The sequence below is a fragment of the Protopterus annectens genome, chromosome 4.part0 (assembly GCF_019279795.1).
Source record: "Protopterus annectens isolate FY-2018-M chromosome 4.part0, PAN1.0, whole genome shotgun sequence".
NCBI lineage: Eukaryota > Metazoa > Chordata > Ceratodontiformes > Protopteridae > Protopterus > Protopterus annectens.
Window position 1 is genome coordinate 1,122,348,667 of NC_056733.1, and position 23,884 is coordinate 1,122,372,550.

A 23,884-nucleotide genomic window follows, 5' to 3' on the forward strand; every position below is an offset into this window, starting at 1 on the left:
GAAATCACCACTGAGACTGTAGGGTGGGGTACGATGTTGCATGTGTTGTGTATTTGTGATGTTTAGAATTTGGTGCTGGTATGCACCTATTGGAGTTTGGCTTCACAGTGTGAATCCCCTGTTTAGCTTTGTTTTGATAACTTAAGTGGATTCAAGTGCCAGTTTCTTCTGAAAACCTGCAAGCATACTGGGATGCTAAAATGACTATATCTGAATATGCAGCATGTATGTGGTAGTTAAAGGAATTGAACAGAATTCTGCTCAGTGCAGCTAGGAAGTAGTCTCTTGCACACCTTTCCACACTGGCAGAGTTGGGCATATCATTGAAGACATGCAGCCAACTGGCCAGAAATTGCTTTTTGGGAACACTTGAGTTCCTGAAAAAATAAAATAAAAAAAGCTGTGCTGGAACAGCTATATTGAGAGTTTTTCAGACAGCATGCCGTAGTGATTCTGAGGGTAGAGAGTGCTTTTATTAGATGACCTTATAAGTGACTGTTTTATAGATCCTGTTTTTTTCATCTTATGTAAAAATAATTTTAAATATTTCATGAGCAGTTCCCAGAGTAGTAATGAAAATACATTTAAAAAACAGTATTAACTTTAAGTGCCTGTCTTCCAGAATACGTCTGTAATGGAGGATGCAAATGAAGATGGGTCCCCAAAGAAAAACACAGTATTGCAGGTAAGCACTTAGGATCCCATCACTGTACCACCATTAAGAGTAATTCTTTGAGTGGAGATGTGCGGATGTTGAATGCAAGTGATTGAAATATTGTAGCTCTTTTTTGGGGGGTGGGGGACCTCTTCAATAAAGAAAGCTTGCTCAGCCTCTTTCAACTATACAGTCCCAACTTTTGCAGATATTTAATACTAAAGTCTGATTATGTAGCTGTAGTCTGTACTTAAACATTCTCAAGGTTGAATGCTTGCTGTTTGGATGTGAATGGCTGCCTCTGCTATTATGCTATAAACTGTGTCCTCTTCGCTTGCTTTAGACTTATTACCTTTGTAGATCACTAACCCCAATTTTTACCTTATTCCGCCAATCGTCTTTAAAGATTGTTGACTGAAAGTTCTAACCAAAACCAAAATTACTTCCTCATGGGACCTGAGCAATATACCTGGTTGCTTAATAGTGTTAAGCATGCCCTTGCACAGACCCCTCAAACTGATTAATTTAGCTATTCGTTCTGACCTAGGTGAGTGGGGCACAGCATTGGTGTTGGTCATAAGAGTGGCCTTACAACTGATCAGGGTAGTTAGACTTTCAGCATTACAAGCCTAATTGGCAAAGCAGTGGAACTTATCGTAACTACCCTCATAAACTATGGTATCTGTAATTTTGCTAGACTTGACCCCTGCAACAGATTGGCTTTATAAAGGTAGATCCTGTCTAATCTGGTAAATTTCTTTGAAAGGGTTATAGAGGCTGTAATATGGTGGCCATACAGTGCATGCATTTTATCTTGTCTTTGCTATGGCCTTTGACACCATTCTTCAAGCTGACATTGTCCAAAAGCTAAAATTTGACTCTTGCGTAGTAAGATGGTTAGCAAACTGGCTGTGGAAGATAGATCCCACACAGTGCGAATTGCAGGTGCTTCATCAGAATGTTTGAAAGTGACCAGTGATGTCCCTCTGCTTGGTACTGGGGCCTCTCTTTTTTGGTGTTTTCTTGGATCTCCAAGTAGAGAACAAAGACCTCTGGTTAACAGTTTGCTTTTATTTACTTGACATTTGTTTACCAAGGAAGTCTGACTGGGTCATGAGGTACCCATTTTCAGCAGAGGCCCAGGGAGAAAAGCTCCATACACCAGCTCCTTGTAGATTGCAAACTATGGATTAAATCACCATGTGACACGCAGACCCTCCAAAATGTAGTCTCCACGCAGACCCTCCAAAATGTAGTCTCCATAGTAAAATGCTTAGAGTACAAAATGTGGGTTCACACTAAATGCAAAGTGTTGTATCATCACTTCTTGGAGAACCCTTTAGTCATATTGTGTAGGCAGTGCATCTCTACAAAAAGAAAATGTAGTTAGGGGCCTAGGTACAGAGGTTGATAGCCCACTGTCTTGATTGTTGTGTAACAGGTGTTAATAAATCCTCCTGTTATTTAAGCCCATCTAATTGCCAGAGGGATATCATCAAGATTTGAAGAGGCAGCCCTGTACTCTGTATAGATCAAATCAGTGGAGTGCAATACCCCTTTGGGATACATCTCATTAAATGTGTGAAAGACTTCAGAGGTTCCTAACCAAAACGCTCACAGGCCTTAATTCCCTGAGCTACCAGGAGAGGCTGGAAGTTCTGCCCCTTTTTTTCCATGAAATTTTAAGGGGGATTTCTGTTTACTATGCCATTAGAGACCTGATTTTTTTTCTGGACTTTTTCTCATTAAATGCAGTAGCTCAACTGGTATTAGAACCATTGAAATGAAGCCTTCCTCCAATTTGTCATGTGTGTTGGTGGACATGTTTATAACTCGGCCCTTCTCAAATCCCGCTATTACTTTCCCTGTGCACTAAATAGTTAAACTAACTTTTTTTCCTTTAAATATAAACTAGATGACTGGATGGGTTTCCACAAAGTTACTCCAGGATTGGACCAATATGGCCTTCGTGGAGAAAGGTGTGGACTGAGGGAAGGTACTGGCACGGTAGGAGTGGCCATGAGACTTAAGTGGCCTAGGAGTATCTGAAAATCTATAAAGCTGTTTCTGCTGTGACATCTATAAAGCTTTTTAGGATGTTTTCAGCCAGTGAACTAAAGTTTGACCACCACATCACGTCGTCTTGCAAAATTATGTTCGTGAGTGTAACATGTTGTACAAGGGCTAGACTTTGAGTTATACTAAAGAGTTGCAACTGGTTCTTATTTGTCTGTATGCTTTCCTTTTAATAACTTCACAACCACCGAGTTGCAACTGGTTCTTATTAGTCTGTATGCTTTCCTTTTAATAACTTCACAACCACCAGACATACAGTTTGAGCTGGCTTATAATGTGATCACATACATAGTACTAGCAGTGTATTCAACTGCTTTCACTTACATAGGCTTTATCTGACTAGAATAACCTGTCTAAAGCTGTTCCAGTTAACACTGGCTTGCAGGTTGTTTTTCATTAAATAGTTAGCATTAGCTAATGCACTGACCTGATGTATCCCTCAAGACCAGGTTGTTTCAGATACTCTAATATAGACCGGACTGCCTACTTAATACAAGGAGACCATGGCTCTTAACTTTCTACTTTTGTGCTATGTAAATATTGACTTCATCTTAATGTACAAAAAGTAGCCCCCAAATGACCCTTCAGACTAGCAGTATGGTCTCACTTGTCCAGAATCCTGAATTTTAACTGTGGATTTTCTTAACATAGCTAATCAGACTCCTTAAGTTGTCTCATGCTTTGTCAAATTTCCACCTATTCTCATCAGCTCTTCCTGCTTCTCTACCTCACTTCATTTGATTCATTACCTGACCCCTTCATATTTTCCCACTCTGTACTCTTTATTATTCTTATTGTTTATATATGGGTTCTTATTTCATTCTTGAGTTATCTCCCTTAACTTATTCTCTGCCCCCTTCTTATTTGTTTTTTGTCTTAGCATGTTGCAATACTGGCCTTACTTTTTTCATTGTATTTTCTGCTGCAGTCAGCTGTCGCTTGTTTAATTTGGTGTTCCATACGTGTTCATTTTGTACTCCATTGTAACGGAGCATGGTTTGTACATTTGCATTTTGCATACGTGTGCCAAGTGCTTTGATGCATTTATTTTACATACCAGTATCATTTTAGGTGTGTGTGTGTATGAATATATTAAGTTTGTGCTGATTTTATTTATCATAGAGCAGATCAGAATGGAATTGTCATTGTCTAGGTCTTGTAGGTCTGAGTTTAGATAACCAAGTAAGTTGCAGTACTAGACTGTTGGCTTTGTGCTTTACTTTTCATACATGTACCAGGTCACTGTCACTGTACCCTGTTACTGTGCAGCATTTCTATATTGGAGCTTGGTTCTCTTGTGTATCGTCAAACTAAATTTAATGTTGAATTGAAAGCACCAAGAAAATATCGAATACAGTAGTATTGAGAGAGGGAATCTATTTCCTGTCCCTGTGTTGACACTAAAATACCCCGTAACAGTAGCCTTAAATTCTTCTGAATATTGGTAGTGTTACGGGAAGGTTTTTATGAAGGTATGGTATAGGGTTAGGGTAGAGGGTAAGGGGCAGTGTTAGGATCAGGGTTAGCACCTACTACTAAAATGGACAGGGAGCTCCACCCATTGCACCACCGTAATGGGCACTAACCCTATCTCTGCCTGTTCACTCAAACCTAATCCTACGCATTACCTTCATAAAATACTTTGTATAACATTGTCACTACACAAGACACACTGTGTGAGAGAGAGGCACACAATGTGTCTGTTCCACTAATCTAACCCTGGCCCTAACCCTAATATACATGAACTTGCGCACTAACATGTACAGCACCTATCCTTCACTTATCCCTGACCCTAGCTGCTGTACACACGCACAAACACTGTGACCCGCTCCTGTCAACATTAAACTGCACTCCTGCATTTGTTGTAGAAACGACTTTGAACGAAAAGCAGGGGCACCCGTGACTAGTGATTTTTTTTGTATGTATTGCATGCCTGAAGATTTTCTCTTTGGGCCTCCATTGTAAATGGGGGTGTGCCCATTTGGACTTTCTGACTAAAAGACAGATGTCGATGGCAGTTCTGAGCAAAAAATCTATAGCATGTGTGCTGCACTGAGGAGACTCTAAAACTGTGAAGGTGGTGGAGCATAAACACTTGTGTTAAGAGCCCCTGGCAATTCTGGAACTGTTTGTTTTGAAAATAGGACATTGTGTAGTCTAGTCTAGATGGTTTTGCAAGTGGAAGAGTGCTGTGGGTGTTTTAACGAGTGGATTCTGGGAAAGATCAGGAAAGGACTGGACAACGCACCCAAGGTTATGTAAATAAGTTGTGTTGAAGATTGAGATGGACCAGGCACTTTAATTTCTGAGCCCTTGTGTTCATAGGTAGTTAATAGGCGTATGTAGTCTTAGACCATTAATGAGCCTAGCCGAAATTCCCAAATGCCCCTTGGTACTGTCTGGTTAAGTGACATGCTTAATGCCACACAGTAAGTAAATGAAGGCTGAGGCAATGAAACCCTGTACCACAAGAAGTAATTTGTTAACCACTCATAGCCTTAATCTTCTTTGCCATCTGCCAAACTTTTCATTCAGACTCTCCTCAGTCCTGATCCCCCAGGTGTTAATATAATGCATGGCTGTAGTTCCAGCAGATTGGAGTCTGCAAGGCATCAGATGTTCTTCATCTCACATTGCTGCAGTCCTTACACTTGGGTAGTCCGCTGTCCTCGGTCGGCCCGAATATCAAAGTATAAGGCTGACGTCGGTCAAGGCGCATTTGACTGACATCAGGACATCAGGGTACAAATGCGCATGACCGACGTCATATCCTCAGTCTTTTTTGCCGCATGGTCCGATGCAGAAGCAGCTTTGCAAGTGCCGGTTGGCGTTCTGAGATTTTTCGATTTCGAAGTTTCAGACCGAGTTCAAAGTTGGCTAAGTACCCCGTTGGGGAATATTTTAGTTTTTTCTTGCCTCAGTGATTTACCGGATGTCAGAAAAAGTCAATAATTGCATTTCTTGTGGGAAACAGATACCGCATAGAGATTATCATACTTTGTGTATTCCTTGTTTAGGGCCTGAGCACGGCGTTGTTGGGTGTCGCTCTTGTGCTAGATTCAATAAACGCACTATAAAGAGAAGGTTGGATTGTGCCAGGTTAGTCTTTGGGAAGCGGTGCAATTATAAAATGCCGTCGGATGCTCAGACGCCCGCTTCTTCGAAGAAGCGCAAGGACAAAGCAGTTAAGCCTAGGTTAGAAGAACCGTCTGTACCGGACGCCGGTTCTTTAGAGGTATCGGTGGAGCCGGTGGCTCCACCGGAGGTTTCTTTGGGTTCCCAGGGAGAGACTTTATTATTGCAAGATGTGGCCTCTCAGGAGGCAGGTCAGGCTGAAGGGGCTTCTCAGGTTGCTATACTCCCCTCCCTTCCTAGGGTGGCTAGGCCCTCTCCTTCTGTTTCCAAGGCTTCTCCCAGAGGCAGGCCAGGTTCAGCTTCAGTTGGTGTCACCCCTAGTTCTTCTGGAACTGTGCCCAAGAAGCATATGCTTAAAATGGCAGAAGATTTGATTTCTTTGATTAGGGGTTCTTTGCCCCCTCCTGATAAGAGACCTAGGGTGGAGCCTGAGCCAGGGAGTTTTGAGCAGGCTTCGGATGTTTGAGTCTTCGGCTGAAGACTTGCAGGAGTATTCTCCTTATTCTGACTCTGATGTGGATGATTCTACTCCTCCTGCTTCTCCTCCTGAGGATTTTTCTTTTTCAGAAACTCTTCATTCTATGAGGGAGCATTTTAAGTGGGAAGGTCAGGACTTCTCTGATTCCAGGAAAAGGCTTAGAGAATTTTTGTTTTTACCCCAGCATAGGCCTTTGGCTATACCTCCTGTTTTAGATGTGGTGGAAGATGTTTTTGCAGAGGCTTCTCTTAATCCTGATTCTTTGCCTCCTGCTCCTGTTAAACCGGATAGATATTACAAGGTGCCTGAAGCTCATAAGTATCTTTTTAAGAGTCCTAGGGCAGACCCAGAAACTGTTAGTCAGGGGCCTAAAGGTGTTAAGGCTTCTGTTGTCAAGAATCTGGTTCCTTCAGACAAAGAGGCCAAGGCTTTGGATAGATGGGGAAAGAAAGTTTATACTTCTTCCACTCTAGCTATGAGGGCTTTGAATTGCCAGTTTCACATGTTAAAATACCAAAACTATCTCCTTTCACAATTGAAGTCTAAGGTTGATGCTCTGGCGGAAGGTATTGATTGTAGAGAGTTGCAAGATTTAGTACATGTTTCTGAACAGGTGGGTAAGCATTCTTTGCAATGTGGTTTTGATGCTGTACAGGCCTCGTCTAGGGTGGCTGCCACTGGGTCAGTTCTTCGCAGGCACGCCTGGCTGAGGGATCAGAATTTATCTGACCATGTTAAATCACGGATTTTAGATGCTCCTTTACAATCTGATGTGTTGTTTGGTTCTCCTGTTGAGACAGTCTTAAAGAAAATGGAAGACAAGGCTAAGTCTATGCAGACTGTTAAAGATTTTTTGCAGGTTCAGCCTCCAAAGTTTAGTAGAAATTGGCCTACTAAGGGGTGGATGTATCCTTCTTATGATTCCCAGTCTAGGGGTAGATCTAGACGTGGTAGGGGCAGAGCTCAGGGCTCTTTCAGGCCTAGAACAGGGAGTTCTCCTGCACAGTCTTCAGGTGAGGGCAGGGGTCAGTCCTTTTGTAAACAGACCCAATGACCTACCTTTTCAGCTGCCAGAGCCTTCTTGTCTGGCAGCACCTTTGGGAGGAAGGTTGGCACTTTTCAAAGAAAATTGGAGTTTAATTACCCAAGACAGATGGGTATTGGATATCATACACCACGGTTACAGGTTTTATTTCCATACCTTGCCTCCTTTCAAAGGCATGCCAGACGTTCCTCCTCCACAAAGAATAGAGGCTCACAAGCAAATTTCTCTTACTCCAAATAGGGGCCATTCAGCCGGTCCCTATGCCAGAAGTGGGCCTAGGATTTTATTCTCGCCTGTTCCTAGTACCAAAGAAAGGGAACACGTGGAGACCAATTTTGGACTTATCTATCCTCAACACTTATCTGGACATTCCCAAGTTCAAAATGTTGACGTTACAGCAGCTTTTACCTCTGCTAGGCAAAGATCATTGGATGGTAACTTTAGATCTCAAGGAGGCTTATCTTCATGTTCCTATCAGACTCAGTTGCAGGAAGTATCTGCGTTTTCGAGCTGGGACTTCTCATTATCAGTTCTCTGCATTGCCCTTTGGCTTATCTACTGCGCCCAGAGTGTTCACGAAGGTTCTGGCTCCAGTGATAGCTTTCCTCAGGTTAAAAGGAGTACAGATTTATCCCTATTTGGACGATTGCCTGATTCTGGCTCAAGAAAGGGACGAGCTTCTTCATCATCTGGATTATGTGATAGCAGTGCTAAGATGCCTGGGGTATTCTGTGAACGAAATAAAGTCCAGTCTAGTACCCTCTCAAGACATGTGCTTTCTGGGTGTGAGACTGAATACAGCATCCCAGATGGCCTTTTGACCCCGGACAAACAAAAGAATCTTTCCCTTTACTTTCATCAGTTGTCTCATCAGTCTGGGCTGACTGCAAGGACAGTCCTTCAAGCCTTAGGGTTCATGGCATCTTGTATTCTGGTGCTTCCCAATGCCAAACTGCATATGAGGAAGCTACAATGGTATCTCAAAAATGTATGGACACAGCACTGCCAGGATTTGGACACTGTCATTCAAATAATACCTTGCATTCAAAAGGAATTTTTGTGGTGGGCTCAGGAATGTCACCTAAACAAGGGACTCTCTGTGACCCGGCCAGAGGCGAGTCAGATTCTAACGACAGATGCCTCAGACAAAGCTTGGGGAGCTCATCTGAATGGAAAGTGGATACAAGACAAGTGGCCTGCCAGACTACAACATCTACATATCAACTTGAAAGAGATGTTAGCAGTCCAGTTTGCATTAATAGCCTTCAAGGATTTACTTCTTCCAGGGCAGGTGTTGATTCTAACAGACAACACAACTGTCATGTGGTACATCAACAAGCAAGGCGGAACACATTCTTATCCTCTATGCAGGCAAGCAATGATTTTGTGGGAGACTGCTCTCAGTTTACAGCTAAATTTTCAGGCAAGGTTTCTGCCGGGAGCACAGAACTCCTTAGCAGATGTGTTGAGCAGACAAATTATGGATCCCCACGAGTGGAAATTGGATCCTCATGTATTTCGGAAATTGACAGTGTCATGGGGAACTCCAGACATAGATCTGTTCGCTTCCCACTAAACCACCAGCTGCCAAAGTTTTGCACAAAAGGTTTCATCCCACAGCTTGGAAAGTGGATGCTCTTTCTTTCAATTGGAGCAGTCTTCATGTGTATGCCTTTCCGCCTCTGCCTCTCCTCCCAAAGGTACTACTAAAGGCCAGACAAGACAAGCCAAGGATGATTTTGATAGCTCCAGATTGGCCTCGACAGCATTGGTACCCATTACTGAGGAGCCTGGTACGGAAGCCTCCATGGCCTTTGCCTTGATTCCACACCTGTTGTCTCAGGAGGACAGTCATTTGCTCAATGTCAAGCTTCACTCTCTGCACCTAACAGCCTGGCATATTCTGTTTTGAACCATAGTGGGCCTCCACTTCCACAACAAGTTTTAAATGTTATTTTGGAAGCCAGAAGGCCTAGTACAAGGAAAGTGTACGCAGACAAATGGAAGAGATTTTTGTTTTGGAGTGCAGCAAAGGATTTTGATGTTTCTGGGCCTAATTTAAGTGTGGCTCTTCAATATCTTACTGAGTTACTGGACAAAGGTTTGTCCTTCTCTTCTATTAAGGTTCATGCTGCAGCAATTTCGGCTCACTATGATTGTGACCCACCATTGTTTTCTCATCCTTTGTTCAAGCAATTTCTTAGAGGGGCAAAGAATATAAGACCCCCACGAAAAGCTTCTACTCCTGCTTGGGATCTCAATTTTGTGTTGGAGAAACTCACTCTACAACCTTTTGAGCCTGCAGCTACTGCTGAATTGAAGTTTTTATCATGGAAGACTGCTTTTTTGTTGGCTATTACCTCTGCAAGAAGGGTTTCTGAGTTGCAGGCCCTTATGGCAGTTGAGCCTTTCTTAATTTTCCATAAGGATAGGGTATCTTTACGTACTAATCCTTCCTTTATGCCTAAAGTGGTTTCTAGTGTGGCTTTAAACCAAACTATTCATTTGCCTACCTTTTATGCAAATCCCCAAAATAAAGGGGAAAAGATTTTGCACACTTTAGATGTACACAGGCAGTTGCGTTATTATTTGGACAGAACTGAAGGGTTCAGGCAGTCTCAGCAGTTATTTGTTTCTTTTGCTTTGAGTTCTCAGGGCAAGCCTGTGTCAAAACAAACTATTTCTAAGTGGATTGGGTTTTGCATTGCTTTCTGTTATTCCCATCATGGCAAGGAAGTTCCATCTGGGATTAGGCCTCATTCCACTAGGGCTACTGCCACTTCAACAGCTTTTTTGAGAGGGGTGGCAACTAAGGATATTTTGGAGGCAGCTACTTTGAGTTCAGTGCATACTTTTTCCAGACATTATCACCTACCACTTTACTCTAAATCCAGGGCTGGTTTTGCCACTGCTGTTTTGCAGGGCATTTTAGCAGCTCCTGCTTCCTTATAATTTGGCCATCCTCCCTTTCCTCTGCTTTGGGATTCTACCCAAGTGTAAGGACTGCAGCAATGTGAGATGAAGAACATAGTACAGTTTTGTACCTACCATAAATGTAGATGTTCGAAGATCCACATTGCTGCAGTCCAATTTACCCTCCCTCCCCCTCTGTTGTTAGAGGCGGTTGTGTGGGTTGGGTGGTCAATTGGGTGTTTATTGTCTATTGTATATATTGTACATATTTTTAGTGCTAGGATGGTTGGTTGTTGGTTTGCTGTCTTTTGGTTTTTGACCTTTATTTTTAGGGTCTTCTGACATCTGGGGCAAGAAAAGACTGAGGATATGACGTCGGTCATGCGCATTTGTACCCTGACGTCCTGATGTCAGTCAAATGCGCCTTGACCGACGTCAGCCTTATACTTTGATATTCGGGCCGACCGAGGACAGCGGACTACCCAAGTGTAAGGACTGCAGCAATGTGGATCTTCGAACATCTACATTTATGGTAGGTACAAAACTGTACTTTTTCTTTCCCTGGATGACTGGCTCCTATTAGGGCCAACAATATGGTGTTGGCATGAAATTCTGTTGCCATACTCTTACACTTCTTGGGTTTTCTGGTGAACACTGCAGTCTTGGAAGCATCCATAGTATAATCTCACCTTCATAGACTGTTTGCTGGATATCACTTTGAGAAAGCCTTTCTCCCTTTTAGTGTGATGCATTTTGCAAAAGTGTATCCATATTTGTTTGGGCCATTTTTTAATAAAAACTTCATAACCTTTTTATTAAAACCATGACCCAGATTTAATATTTCTCAGATTGACATTATGTAAGATGGCTGTGCATAGACTTTAATGGACACCTCTTTGTGCCTGTGCAACTTGAGTCCATTAAAGTCTGTAGCCACTTCTCATGTTTTTCCCCTCGTTTGATGCTATTGAAGTTAAAGCTCAACATTAAACCTCACTGTCATCAGTGTGGGGAAAATGATTTCTCAGGGCTGTTGACTGCAGATGTTCATCGTGCATACAGCTGCAGTAATCACATATGGGCTCTCTGCCGTCAGGCGGTCCCTCGGTCGGCCGAATTCCAAAGTCCTGGTCCGGCGTCAGTTGTTGCCGCCTTCCTTCCTGATGTCAATGCGACAGGGGTACATAAGACACAGCCGACGCCATATTCTTCCGTCTTTTTTGCCGCGCGGTGCCCGAAGCAGAAGCAGTTCGCAAGTGCCAGTCGGCCAGCTCCTGAATTTACGAAAAATTGGAAACCGAAGTCTTCTTTAAAGCTAAGTACCCCGTTGGGGAAACTTTTCTTGCCTCAGACCGATGTCAGACAAAGTTAACAATTGTATTTCTTGTGGGAAGCAAATACCGCATAAGGATTCCATTCCCTCTGCATACCTTGTTTAGGCCCAGACAACGGCGTCTCGGGCTGTCGCTTTTGTGCTTCTTTCAATAAACGCACTATTAAGTGTCGGGCGGAGTTCGCCCAACATTATTTTGGTAAAGCCTTTGATTATAAAATGTCATCGGAGACTCCGACTACCGTTTTATCCAAAAAACGCAAGGACCGACACGCGAGGTCCGCGGTCTCCACCGACTGCACGTGGTCCGGTTCTCAGCGAGATACCTTTGCAGTCCCTGACTACTGACGACACTTCTTTGGCGGTGTCCTCTGTACCCGAGACCGCAGGTGCCTCGGCCCTTACTCAGACTACAACCACCGAAGCCACTGTGAGTGTTGTCTCCTAATGTGGACAGGTCTACTTCCACCCAGGGTGTCTTTAGGCCCTCATCTTCCTTTTTCATTAAGGCCTTTACTAAGTCCAAATCAGCCATGCATCCCAAGAGGCCTGTTGCTCAGGGCCCATCCCCAGGCCCTATGCCTAAAAAGCAGATGCTTAAAATGGCTGAGGATTTGATTACCCTTATCAGGGGTTCCCAACCCCCTCCAGACAAGAGACCCAGAGTGGAGGAAGACTCTCCCTCTTCTGAACAGGGCTCCATTTTCTCAGAACATTCTGATGTAGAGGAGCACTCGTACTCCCCTTATGAAGATTCGGATGCAGAACAGTCCATTCCTTCTGTGTCTCCCCCAGAGGATTTCTCTTTTGGGGAAACCTTGCATACCTTGAGGGAGCACTTCCATTGGGAAGGCCAAGACTTTTCTGATTCCAAGAAAAGGCTTAGGGAATTTCTTTTGTTACCTCAACACAGACCACTGGCTATAACCTCCTGTCTTGGACATACTTGATGTTTACTCGGAGGCTTGTCTTAGTCCGGATTCCCTGCCTCCTGCTCCAGTCAAACCTGATAGGTACTACAGAGTTTCTAACTCTCACCAATTTCTTTTAAAAAGCCATAATGCTGACCCTGAAACCATTTCTCAAGGCCCCAAGGGAATGAAGGCCTCTACTGCCAAGAATCCACTACCTTCCGAAAGAGAATCTAGATCCTTAGAAAGGTGGGGGGAAAAAGGTATACACCTCGGCCACCCTAGCCATGAGGGCCTTAAATTGTCAGTTCCATATGCTTAAATATCAGCAGTTTCTGTTATCTCATTTAAGAAATAAAATGTCTCAACCTGAACAACCAGATTTGAAGGAATTGCAGGATATGATGCATAGTGCAGAACAAGTGGGTAAACACCTTACAATGTGGCTATGATGCCTTAGAGGCCTCAAGTAGAGCTGCTGTTACAGGATCAGTCATTCGTAGACATGCTTGGCTTAGGGAACAAAGCTTGCCTGATCATGTTAAAGCTAAACTACTAGATGCTCCTTTACAAAAGGATGTACTATTTGGTACTAATGCTGAGGAGATACTACGTAAAATGGAAGAAAAAGCTAAATCTTTGCAAACTGTTAAGGCTTTTCTACAGGTACAACCACCTCGTTTTAGCAGAAATTGGCCTTCTAAAAACTGGTCCTTTCCAACCACTGACAAGCCCCAAAGAGGCAGATACAGGCGCACAAGGGACAGAGGACCGTCTCAAGGATCATATAGACAGACAATGGCAAACTCCAGCACCAAGAGGTGGCGAGGACAATGCACAACAATACAGAAAACAAACCCAATTACTTCCTCCTTTTCATGCCAAGCAAGTCTCAGCTGGCAGCTCCCTTTGGAGGAAAGCTGACATTATTTACAAGAAATTGGCATAACACAACAGACAAATGGATCCTGGACATTATAAACAGAGGCTACAGATTTTATTTTCACACACTTCCAAAAATGAGAGGCATGCCAAACCTGCCACACAATCAAAGGGCAGAGGCACAAATACAAATTTCAAAACTCATGGACATGAAAGCTATTCAAGAGGTACCTATTCACGAACAAGGTCAAGGTTTTTATTCCAGACTATTCCTGGTACCAAGGAAAGGAACCGACTGGAGACCCATTTTGGACTTATCCATCCTAAATACATTTCTACTCGTACCAAAATTCAAGATGCTCACATTACAGCAGCTTCTTCCCATGCTGGGCAAGGGGTTTTGGCTGGTAACATTGGACCTCAAGGAGGCATACCTGCATGTCCCAATCAGACAAAGTTGCTGAAGATACCTCAGATTTCTTGCAGGTTCAATCCACTATCAATTCTCTGCATTGCCCTTTGGCTTATCTACTGCGCCCAGAGTATTCACGAAATGCCTGGCATCAGTAATCGCCTACTGCAGACTTCAAGGGATACAAATTTACCCTTATTTGGATGACTGCCTGATCCAAGCGGACAGCAAGCACAAACTTCTGGAACATATGGCTTATGCAATACAGTTACTGAATTCTCTGGCATACACAATCAACAAAGAGAAATCCAGGCTAACACCATCTCAGAAAATAACTTTCCTGGGTGCCAACTTGGACACGAACACCCAGATGGCCTACCTTACGCCAGAAAAACAGGGGCAGTTAACTCAGTACTTCAAAATACTAGCAAATTGTACCAGGCTTACTGCAAGGACAATCCTGCAGGCTCTGGGCTTCATGGCATCTTGCATTCTTTTAATCCCATGTGCAAAGTTGCATATGAGAACTTCAATGGTACCTAAAAAACCTATGGTCTCAGCACAGCCACAATTTGGAAACAATACCACCAATAATTCCATGTTTGCAAAAGGAATTTCTATGTTGGGCCCAAGCATGTCAAACAAACACAGGTCTCCCATTCTGCAAGCCTCAAGCAAATCAAGTCATCACAACAGACGCCTCAGATTACGCCTGGGGGGCGCACATGACAGACAGGTGCATTCAGGGCAAATGGTCCCAAAAGGAAAAGCACCTTCACATCAACCAAAAAGAAATGCTAGCAGTGATAAATGCAATTACAGCATTCAAGGACCTCCTGCATCCAGGACAATTATTAATAAGAACAGACAACACCACAGTAATGTGGTACATAAACAAGGAGGAACACATTCATACCCCCTGTGCAGACTAGCCATGACACTTTGGAACTTGGCTCTGGAATGGCAAATGGAACTTCAAGCACAGTACTTGCCAGGCTTGGAAAACACGCTGGCAGACAGTCTAAGCAGAAATATGACAGATCCGCACGAATGGAAGTTGCATCCTCAGGTGTTTTCACAGATAATCCAAGCGTGGGGAAGGCCAGACATAGACCTCTTCGCCTCCCACAGGAATCATCAATTGGAAAAGTTTTGTTCAAGGACCTTCCATCCAAAGGCCTGGAGAGTGGACGCCTTTTCATTCAGTTGGACAGCATGGACAGTGTACGCTTTCCCACCTCTGCCTCTTCTGCCCAAGGTGCTCCTGAAAGCAAGAGCAGACAGACCGAAGATGATACTGATTGCTCCAGACTGGCCAAGACAGCACTGGTACCCACTCCTGAGGAGCCTAACACATACTCCTCCCTGGTCCCTACCTCTAATGCCTCTTCTGCTGACTCAGCACAACTACAAAACTCTTCACAGTCAGCTGAAAACACTCAATCTCGCTGCATGGAAAATTCCTTAACACCTCAACAGACCTTGCTCTCCAAAGAGGTACAGGATGTCATTTTGGAGGCCAGAAGGCCATCTACTAGAAAGGCTTACTCAGCAAAATGGAAACTGTTTTGCTCTTGGAATGAGAAAAAAGGCCAGGACCCTACAAAACTAAATTTCCCCTCAGGTATTACAGTATCTAGCTGAGCTGCTGAACAGTGGGCTCTCATTTTCCTCCATAAAAATCCATGCCTCAGCCATTTCTGCAGAATTCAACACGGATCCACCCTTATTCTCTCACCCATTCTTAAGACAGTTCCTCAGAGGGGCTAAGAATATAAGACCACCAAGGAATCAACCAGTCCCAGCCTGGGATCTTAATTATATTCTAGAAAAATTAACATTGCCTCCCTTTGAACCAGCTGCCTCAACAGATTTGCAATATTTGTCCTGGAAAACAGCCTTTCTTCTGGCCATTACCTCAGCTCGTAGGGTTTTGGAACTGCAAGCCCTCATGGCTGTGCAGCCCTTCCTAATTTTCCATCAGGACATGGTTTCCCTTCGAACCAACCCATCATTTATGCCTAAAGTGGTATCCAGGGTAGCTTTAAATCAAGTCATACACTTGCCTACCTTTTACCCCAATCCTCAAAACAAAGGGGAAAGGCTGCTGCATTCTTTAGACATCCATAGACAGCTACGTTATTACTTGGACAGAACAAAGCCTTTTAGGAAATCACAACAACTTTTTGTGTCCTATGCTGTAGGAGCTCAAGGGAAGCCAGTGACCAAACAGACAATTTCAAAATGGATAGGCCACTGCATACGGTTTTGTTACTCCTATCATGGGAAATCTGTCCCTACAGGCATCAGACCCCGCTCCACCAGGGCCACAGCTACCTCTACAGCCTTCCTCAGAGGAGTTCCTACCAAAGATATTTTGGAGGCAGCCACTTGGAGTTCTGTGCATACCTTCACAAAACACTACCACCTGCCTTGATATTCCAAAACTAGAGCAGGCTTTGCCACTGCTGAATTGCAGGGCATTCTGGCTCATCCCAGTTCCACCTAGTGCCTACCACCCTGTGCGTAGCTGTGGGATTCTACCCATATGCGATTACTGCAGCTGTATGCACGATGAACATAGTACAGTTTTGTACCTACCATAAATGTAGATGTTCGAGTGCTAATACAGCTGCAGTACAGGTTTCCCTCCCTCCTTCCCTCTTGGTAAAGGACTAGTGGCTAACACCTCCTCTTACAACCTAATTTGGGTTATCCTCCTATGGTGTATTTGCTTGCAACTATTGTTTTTTGATTACATTGCATTGCTTGAATATATTTTCATATATAATTTATGTATTGCCTTCCTTCTGGGGGCACCTGACATCTGGGGCAAGAAAAGACTGAAGAATATGGTGTCGGCTGTGTCTTATGTACCCCTGTCGCATTGACGTCAGGAAGGAAGGCGATAACAACCGACGCCAGACCAGGACTTTGGAATTCGGCCGACCGAGGGACCGCCTGATGGCAGAGAACCCATATGTGATTACTGCAGCTGTATTAGCACTCTAACATCTACATTTATGGTAGGTACAAAACTGTACTTTCTTAAACCCAAGTTGACAAGTACCCCTTCTGTAACAATAGACCAAGTGCCTCTAGTTCCTATTCTCCAAGATAAACAAATATTTAGGGTCATAAAACCTTTTCTAAGAAAAGACAGAAAAAGTGTGTTGTACTCAAGACTTTTTGGTGCCAAGAAAGGAAGGTCAGGGTAAATATTAGGTTATCAGTCTTCAGACTATTATAGCAAATAACCAAAGGTCAGAATCAAACTCTGTATCTGAGGTGAAGACCTTAACCATTATGCAAGTTCCGCACCCTGTTGCAGACTCATCCTGGACCTTTTAAAACTTAATACTTACTGCAAACTCCTGTAATGCAAAATGCAAACATTCACTTGGATACCCCCAGAATTTGGGCCTCTGTAGATGTATTACACTTGGCTTTGGGGAAGTACTTGCAGATTTGAGAGATTCTAGGATTGCATATGGCATCCCAAAGAAAGGAAGCCCATAAATGGGAAAGATTATTGCCCCATAAATGGGAAAGATTATTGCCTTGTTGCAAGTCCTGTAGAGTTTTCAGAGCAATTGGGGGTGAGTGGGTATTGTCAAGGTGAAAGCATGCAGTACTGTAGTAGCCCACAGTGCTACTGTGGTAGTCTTCAAGGAGGTGACGGTGTAGTCTGTTTTACAAGCATCTTCATCATTATGGAACTCATAAACAAAGACATTGGGGACCTACAGACATTGGATCCTACTCAATTTGGCTTTGTCAAGGGCAGATCCTGCCTTTTGAACTTGGTCGACTTTTTTGAAACAGTCACTAAGGCCATCGATGAGGGTAAGGCAGTTCACACAGCCTACCTTGACCTTGCAAAAGCCGTTGACACAATACTCCACTCGGGCATCATAGACAAACTCACCAGCTTAAATGTAAACCCATATGTCACAAGATGGGTTGCAAACTGGCTCAAGGACAGAACCCACAGGGTCAGAGTTGCTGGAGCTATGTCAGACTCTAAGCCAGTCACAAGCGGTGTCCCACAGGGCTCAGTCCTGGGACCCCTCTTGTTCGGCATTTATTTTTCCGAGGTACAGGCAAACACAGGCGGATTGTGGCTGGCAAAGTTCGCAGATGACTGCAAACTGGGCGCCATAATTGATACTCCAGTGGACACAAACATCCTTCAGAGAGGCCTCATAGAAACGGATAATTGGTGCCAGAGCCATGGCCTTAAGCTGAACGCCAAAAAATGTATAGTCATACCCTTTGGGGAAAAACAAGGTACCGACAAATTACCACATAGGAGGTAATCCATTAAGTACGGAAGAGGTAATCAGGGACCTAGGGACCCAGGTTGACAGTAACCTCTCATTTGACACTCACATTGCCAAAGTGGTTAGGAAGACCTTCTATATTGCCCACCTTATCATGAAGGGTTTCACATCTAGATCAAGAGAGGTCATTGTGCCCCTGTACTCTTCTCTTATCAGGCCAGTGATTGAGTACAATGCCCCATTTTGGATGTATGTCACCCGACACCTGCAGCAGTTGGAAAGACCCCAAAAGTTCCTCACCAAGAGGATAAAGGGTCTTAAACATATGTCATATGCTGCCCGACTGAAATAACTCCAGCTCTATTCAGTCGCATACCGCCTACTCAGAGGTGATCTGTGCCTGACGTACAAGGCCATGTCCAATCCTGAATTAATGGACATGCTCCACCTCAAAATCCAAATCCATCAGAGCCACGAGAACAAGTGACTTAAACCTCAACACAGAAATAAATAGGACGTGCTGGAGGGACAGATTCATAACCCAGAGGCTCCTAACACTCTGGAACAGAATCCCAGTCCATGTTAGGCAGAGCCCCTCAGTGACTCTATTCAAGAGAAATATCGACGAGTGGATGGGAGATAGTAGGTTTACCCTGGGGGTCATCTCTGTGTCACTACTAGACAGAGGCATAGTAAACTAAACCCTAAAAGGGCGTAGTATTCTCATCCTAAGGGGTGGTGTAAGCCACATACACTCTGGCTAGGCTTATAAATGCCTTAGGGCAGATAGCCTAGTACGAACCTATGAACCTATCTGCTGCAATCCTTCCAAACAAATGGAGCAGTTTTGCAAGTTTAATTTCCTGGCCAAGTTATTCCTCCCATCTCCCCTCCATCAGTGAGCTACAGTCTCATTTCCAGCTTGGGTATATTCAACTATTTTGTCATCTTTGCATGACAATAGACATAAAAAAATCACAGCCTGGTGTGTATGTCTCTCCACTTCTGAATAGCATTTCCCCAGGAAATAAAAAAAAAAAAAAAAAACACCAGTCCAGAGTTTGGGCCAATCTATCCATTTCTTAATGTGCACAGTAAAACTGTTTATAATTTTCTTAGGTGGCGAAAGCCAGGGTACATTTTTGGGCTAGGCTTATATAGGCCCTAGGGCTAATAGCCTAGTACCTACCTATGAACCTATATTACAAATTAAATGCTTCTTTCAGGGAGGTGGCTTTGCCTTCTATCATTCTCCAGGGTGTATTGCAGCCTCTTTCTTTCATTCCACCTTCCTGTACTCTAACTCTGTAAGTCATCCCAGTAGTCTGGATTGATTCAGTGTAGTGTATGTGAATGTCTACCTTTGTGGTAATTTCTTACACAGTTGCCTGGTGTTCATTTTTGATCACTGTTGCAGTACTGTTCCCTCACTTTGTGCTTGGGCATTTGCTGTTGGGTACCTATCTGTGCTTTACCTTCCCATTCCCTTCTCTAATGCAGGGTCTTAGGCTTCAACAGGTCAGAATTGATTTTGGGAGCTGTATATATTCATCATACTAATCACTGCTGCAGTAACCTTGGATATATGGACTATAATCGAACCTGCCGGCCAGCTTCCAAATCTTTCGGGCATCTTCCATGCACCCAAACTGTCAGGCAGATTGAGCTAAACTAATAGACAAGTTTGGGCGCAAAGCTCTTCAGAGCTTTATTGCAGCTGAAAAGTAAGCTCCTTTGAGGGCTGATCAGCTTGTGCTTTTCCTGTACTGGGCAGTTAAGATCCCTTTGGGCAAAACCTGCCATTTTCTTATTCATGTTGCTATTTTATCACTTTCCTCTTCAGGAAGGATATTTTAAAGGGAGCGTCCTAGGGATTTTTTGTTTTGATTCCGCCTTTGCGTACATTTCAGGTTTGCCTTTCTGAGCATGCTCACCTTTGGCTGAGGGGGTGGGGGAAGACTGCCTTAAGGAAGTTTCAAAGGTTGTTGCCTTTTGGCTTTTCCCGGTTAGGGGTCGCCACAGCAGAACTCCGGTCCGCTAATGATTGGCAGTAGATTTTCACGAACGTCGAGGTGCCAGCTCGACTGTCAACCTTCAACGAAGGCACGCCTATTTATGCATGTCTTTCGAACACCTACCCAACTGCGGGGAGGACATGCCGACTCCACACACAAGGCACTCCAGCCGAGAATCGAATGGGAGAACCTTTTGCCGTGAGGCAACAACACTACCGCTGCACCACCTCAGAAGTACACAAGGAAGTTTCAAAGGTGTTAAGACAAATTCAATCTGAAATTGCAGTTGTACTTACAGCAGCTCTCCTTGTGAGCCATTCATTAGTTTAATCTGCACATTTTACCCATTGAGAAAAGTAGCTTTTCAGGCGCTTTCCCGACTCTGGCTACTACTCTAGAAAGCGCATCAATATTGCAAGGCTTTTAAGACATTTGTAAACAGTTTTTTGTTTTTCATTTCATAGTTTATTCTGTGGTGATTGTGAATCATGGCCATCTACAACAATTTTATGACATGGATTCTACCTATAGAAAGAACGAGTCAGGCAAACAGTAGTGGAAACCATATTTCTTCTTTCATTTTGTGTTTTACTGTTTTCTGATGTTTGAATACTAGCCTGGTGTAGTGACTTTCTGACCTGCTAGTAATTCCATAGAAAGCAAGTATGTGACAGAGGGTTGGAGCATTAGTAGATGCACGCTTCTGTTCCTTTTTCAGCTTCTAATTTGACATGTGCCTTTTGAGTGCTACTAGACAAATCCACTATTTTTTGTGAGCTGGCTAGTTGTACATCTGTAGAAGCATGAGCGATGCAAACTTTTAAAAATTGCTATACGCTGATGTCCTTTTTCCCTGGCCCAGCTTTCTTTATTTTAAATGAGCCAGGAGCTGGGGGCATAGTTCCTCAAGCCAGTGCAAGTTTGAGAGGAGTATAAATCCAAAGATTAGTTTACCCTGGGAGCTGAAACGAGACTAACTGTGGATTTACATGATATTTAAAAGTAAAATGACATTGCGGGTGGGAATGAAAGTGATATGTCTAAGTATGCGTGACTTCTGTCAGCTTAACTCTGACCATAATTTTAAACGCTGGGATTGTCCCTTTAAAGGTAGTAGTGTTGTCTTTTAACAGACTGTCGCATACTTTTAAATGTGAAGTAACTGAAAAACTTTCTTCAGTGAGAAATTTTTATTTGTCGGGTGACAGTGTTTTGATGTGATGTTCATCGTGCATACAGCTGCAGTCATAACAGATGGGGCTCTCCTGCCATCAGGCGGGTCCTCGGTCGGCCGAATTCCAAAGTCTAGGTCCGGCATTGGTCGTCGCTTCTTCCCTGACGTCACAGCGACAGGGGTATAAAGGAACCAGCCGACGCCATTTTCTTCAGTCTTTCTTGCCGTGCGATGCCCGAAGCAGAAGCAGTTCGCAAGTGCCGGTCAGCCAGCTCCTGAAATTACGAAAATTTTGAAACCGAAGTCTTCTTGAAAGCTAAGTACCCCGTTGGGGAAACTTTTCTTGCCTCAGACCGATGTCAGACAAAGTTAATAATTGTATTTAATGTGGGAAGCAAATACCGCATAAGGATTTCCATTCCCTCTGTATACCTTGTTTAGGCCCAGACCATGACGTCTCGGTCTGTCGCTTTTGTGCTACATTCAACAAACGCACCATTAATCGTCGGGCGGAGTTCGCCCAGCATTATTTTGGAAAAACTTTTAACTATATTATGTCGTCGGATACTCAGACTCCAGTTCTGTCTAAAAACTGCAAAGATAAGTACCGACACACGTGGTCCGCGGCCTCTACCGACACCAAGCCAAAGCCGACTACACGTGGTCCGGTTCTCAGCGAAGCTCCTACGCAGCCCCCGACTACCGACGACACTTCATTGGCGGTGTCTCCTGTGCCCGAGGTCGCAGGCTCCTTGGCCCACACCCCGACTACAGATACTGAAGCCACTCTTGGCGTTGAACCTCAAAATGTGGATAGGTCTACCTCCACTTGAGGTGTCTTCAGACCTTCCTCTTCTTTTTCCATCAAAGCTTTCACTAAGTCTAAAGCAGCCATGCACTGTAAGAGACAAGCTACACAGGGCCCATCTCCAGGCCCCATGCCTAAGAAACAGATGCTTAAAATGGCTGAGGATTTAATTACTCTTATCAGGGGTTCTCAACCCAAACCGGACAAAAGGCCCAGAGTGGAGGAAGAATCCCCCTCCTCTGATCAGGGCTCCATTATTTCAGAGCACTCTGATGATCAGGAACATTCTTACCCCCCTTTTGAAGACTCGGATGCGGAGGAGTCCATTCCTTCTGTATCCCCCCAGAGGATTACTCATTTGGGGAAACTTTGCATACCTTAAGGGAACACTTCCACTGGGAAGGCCAAGATTATTCAGATTCCAAGAAAAGGCTTAGGGAATTTCTCTTGCTACCTCAGCACAGGCCTCTGGCTATACCTCCTGTCTTGGACATCCTAGATGATGATTACTCTGAGGCCTGCGTTAACCCGAACTCTCTGCCTCCAACCCCAGTTAAGCCCGACAGGTACTACAGGGTTCCTGACTCTCACCAGTTTCTATACAAAAGCCATGCTGCTGACCCAGAAACCATCTCACAGGGCCCCAAGGGAATTAAGGCCTCCACTGCTAAAAATCCATTACCTTCCGAGAGAGATTCCAGATCCTTAGAAAGGTGGGGAAAAAAGTTATATACCTCGGCTACCTTTAACCATGAGGGCCTTAAACTTGTCAGTTCCATATGCTAAAATACCAACAGTTTTTGTATTCACAATTGAAAAGTAAAATGTCACGACCTGAACAACCAGACTTGAAGGAGTTGCAGGATTTGATGCATAGTGCAGAACAAGTGGGTAAGCATACCTTACAATGTGGTTTTGATGCTCTAGAGGCCTCATGTAGAGCTGCTGTTACAGGATCAGTCATGCCTGGCTCAAGGAATAAACCTTGCCTGATCATGTCAAAGCTAAATTACTAGATGCCCGTCTACAAAAGGATGTATTTGGTGCTAATGCTGAGGAGGTATTAAGGAAAATGGAGGAAAAGGCTAAATCAGTGCAAACTGTGAAAGATTTTCTCCAGGTACAACCCCTACGTTTCAGTAGAAATTGGCCTTCCAAAAATTGGTCCTTTCCAGCCACGGACAGACCCCAAAGAGGCAGATACAGGCGCCCGAGGGGCAGAGGACAATCCCAAGGATCGTTTAGAGGCAGACAATGGCAAGCTCCTACACAAAGAGGTGGTGAGGATAACTCGCAATCATTCAGAAAGCAAGCCCAATGACTTTCCCCTTTGCATGCCAAGCAAGACTCAAATGGCAGCCCCCTTAGGAGGAAAGCTGGCATTATTTTCAAAAAATTGGCATATTGTCACAAAAGACAAATGGATCCTGGACATTATAAACAGAGGCTACAGATTCCATTTTCGCACCCTTCCAGAAATGAGAGGCATACCACACCTGCCACACAGTCAAAGGGCAGAGGCACAAAGGCAAATTACAGATCTCATAGACATGAAAGCTATTCAAGAGGTACCTACGCACAAACAAGGTCAAGGTTTTTATTCCAGGCTATTCCTGGTACCAAGGAAGGGAAAAGATTGGAGACCTATTTTGGACTTATCCATCCTAAACACATTTCTACTCGTACCAAAATTCAAGATGCTCACTACAGCAGCTTCTTCCCATGCTGGGCAAGGAGTCTTGGCTGGTAACATTGGACCTCAAG

The 23,884-nt window shown here is 44.0% G+C and overlaps 1 protein-coding gene across 5 annotated transcripts in view; it reads left to right on the plus strand.

Annotated features, from left to right (window-relative positions):
* The window catches only part of FBXW11 (F-box and WD repeat domain containing 11), a 2,367,054-nt gene that overhangs the window by 1,115,031 nt on the left and 1,228,139 nt on the right, over positions 1-23,884 (plus strand). For 4 of the 5 annotated variants that reach the window (XM_044069098.1, XM_044069099.1, XM_044069100.1 and 1 more), the window contains one exon: positions 623-685. The exons of the other annotated variant lie outside the window; for it this stretch is intronic. In XM_044069098.1, the coding sequence (XP_043925033.1) occupies positions 623-685 (63 nt within the window). The remainder of the gene's footprint in view (positions 1-622; positions 686-23,884) is intronic. 5 annotated transcript variants of the gene reach the window in all.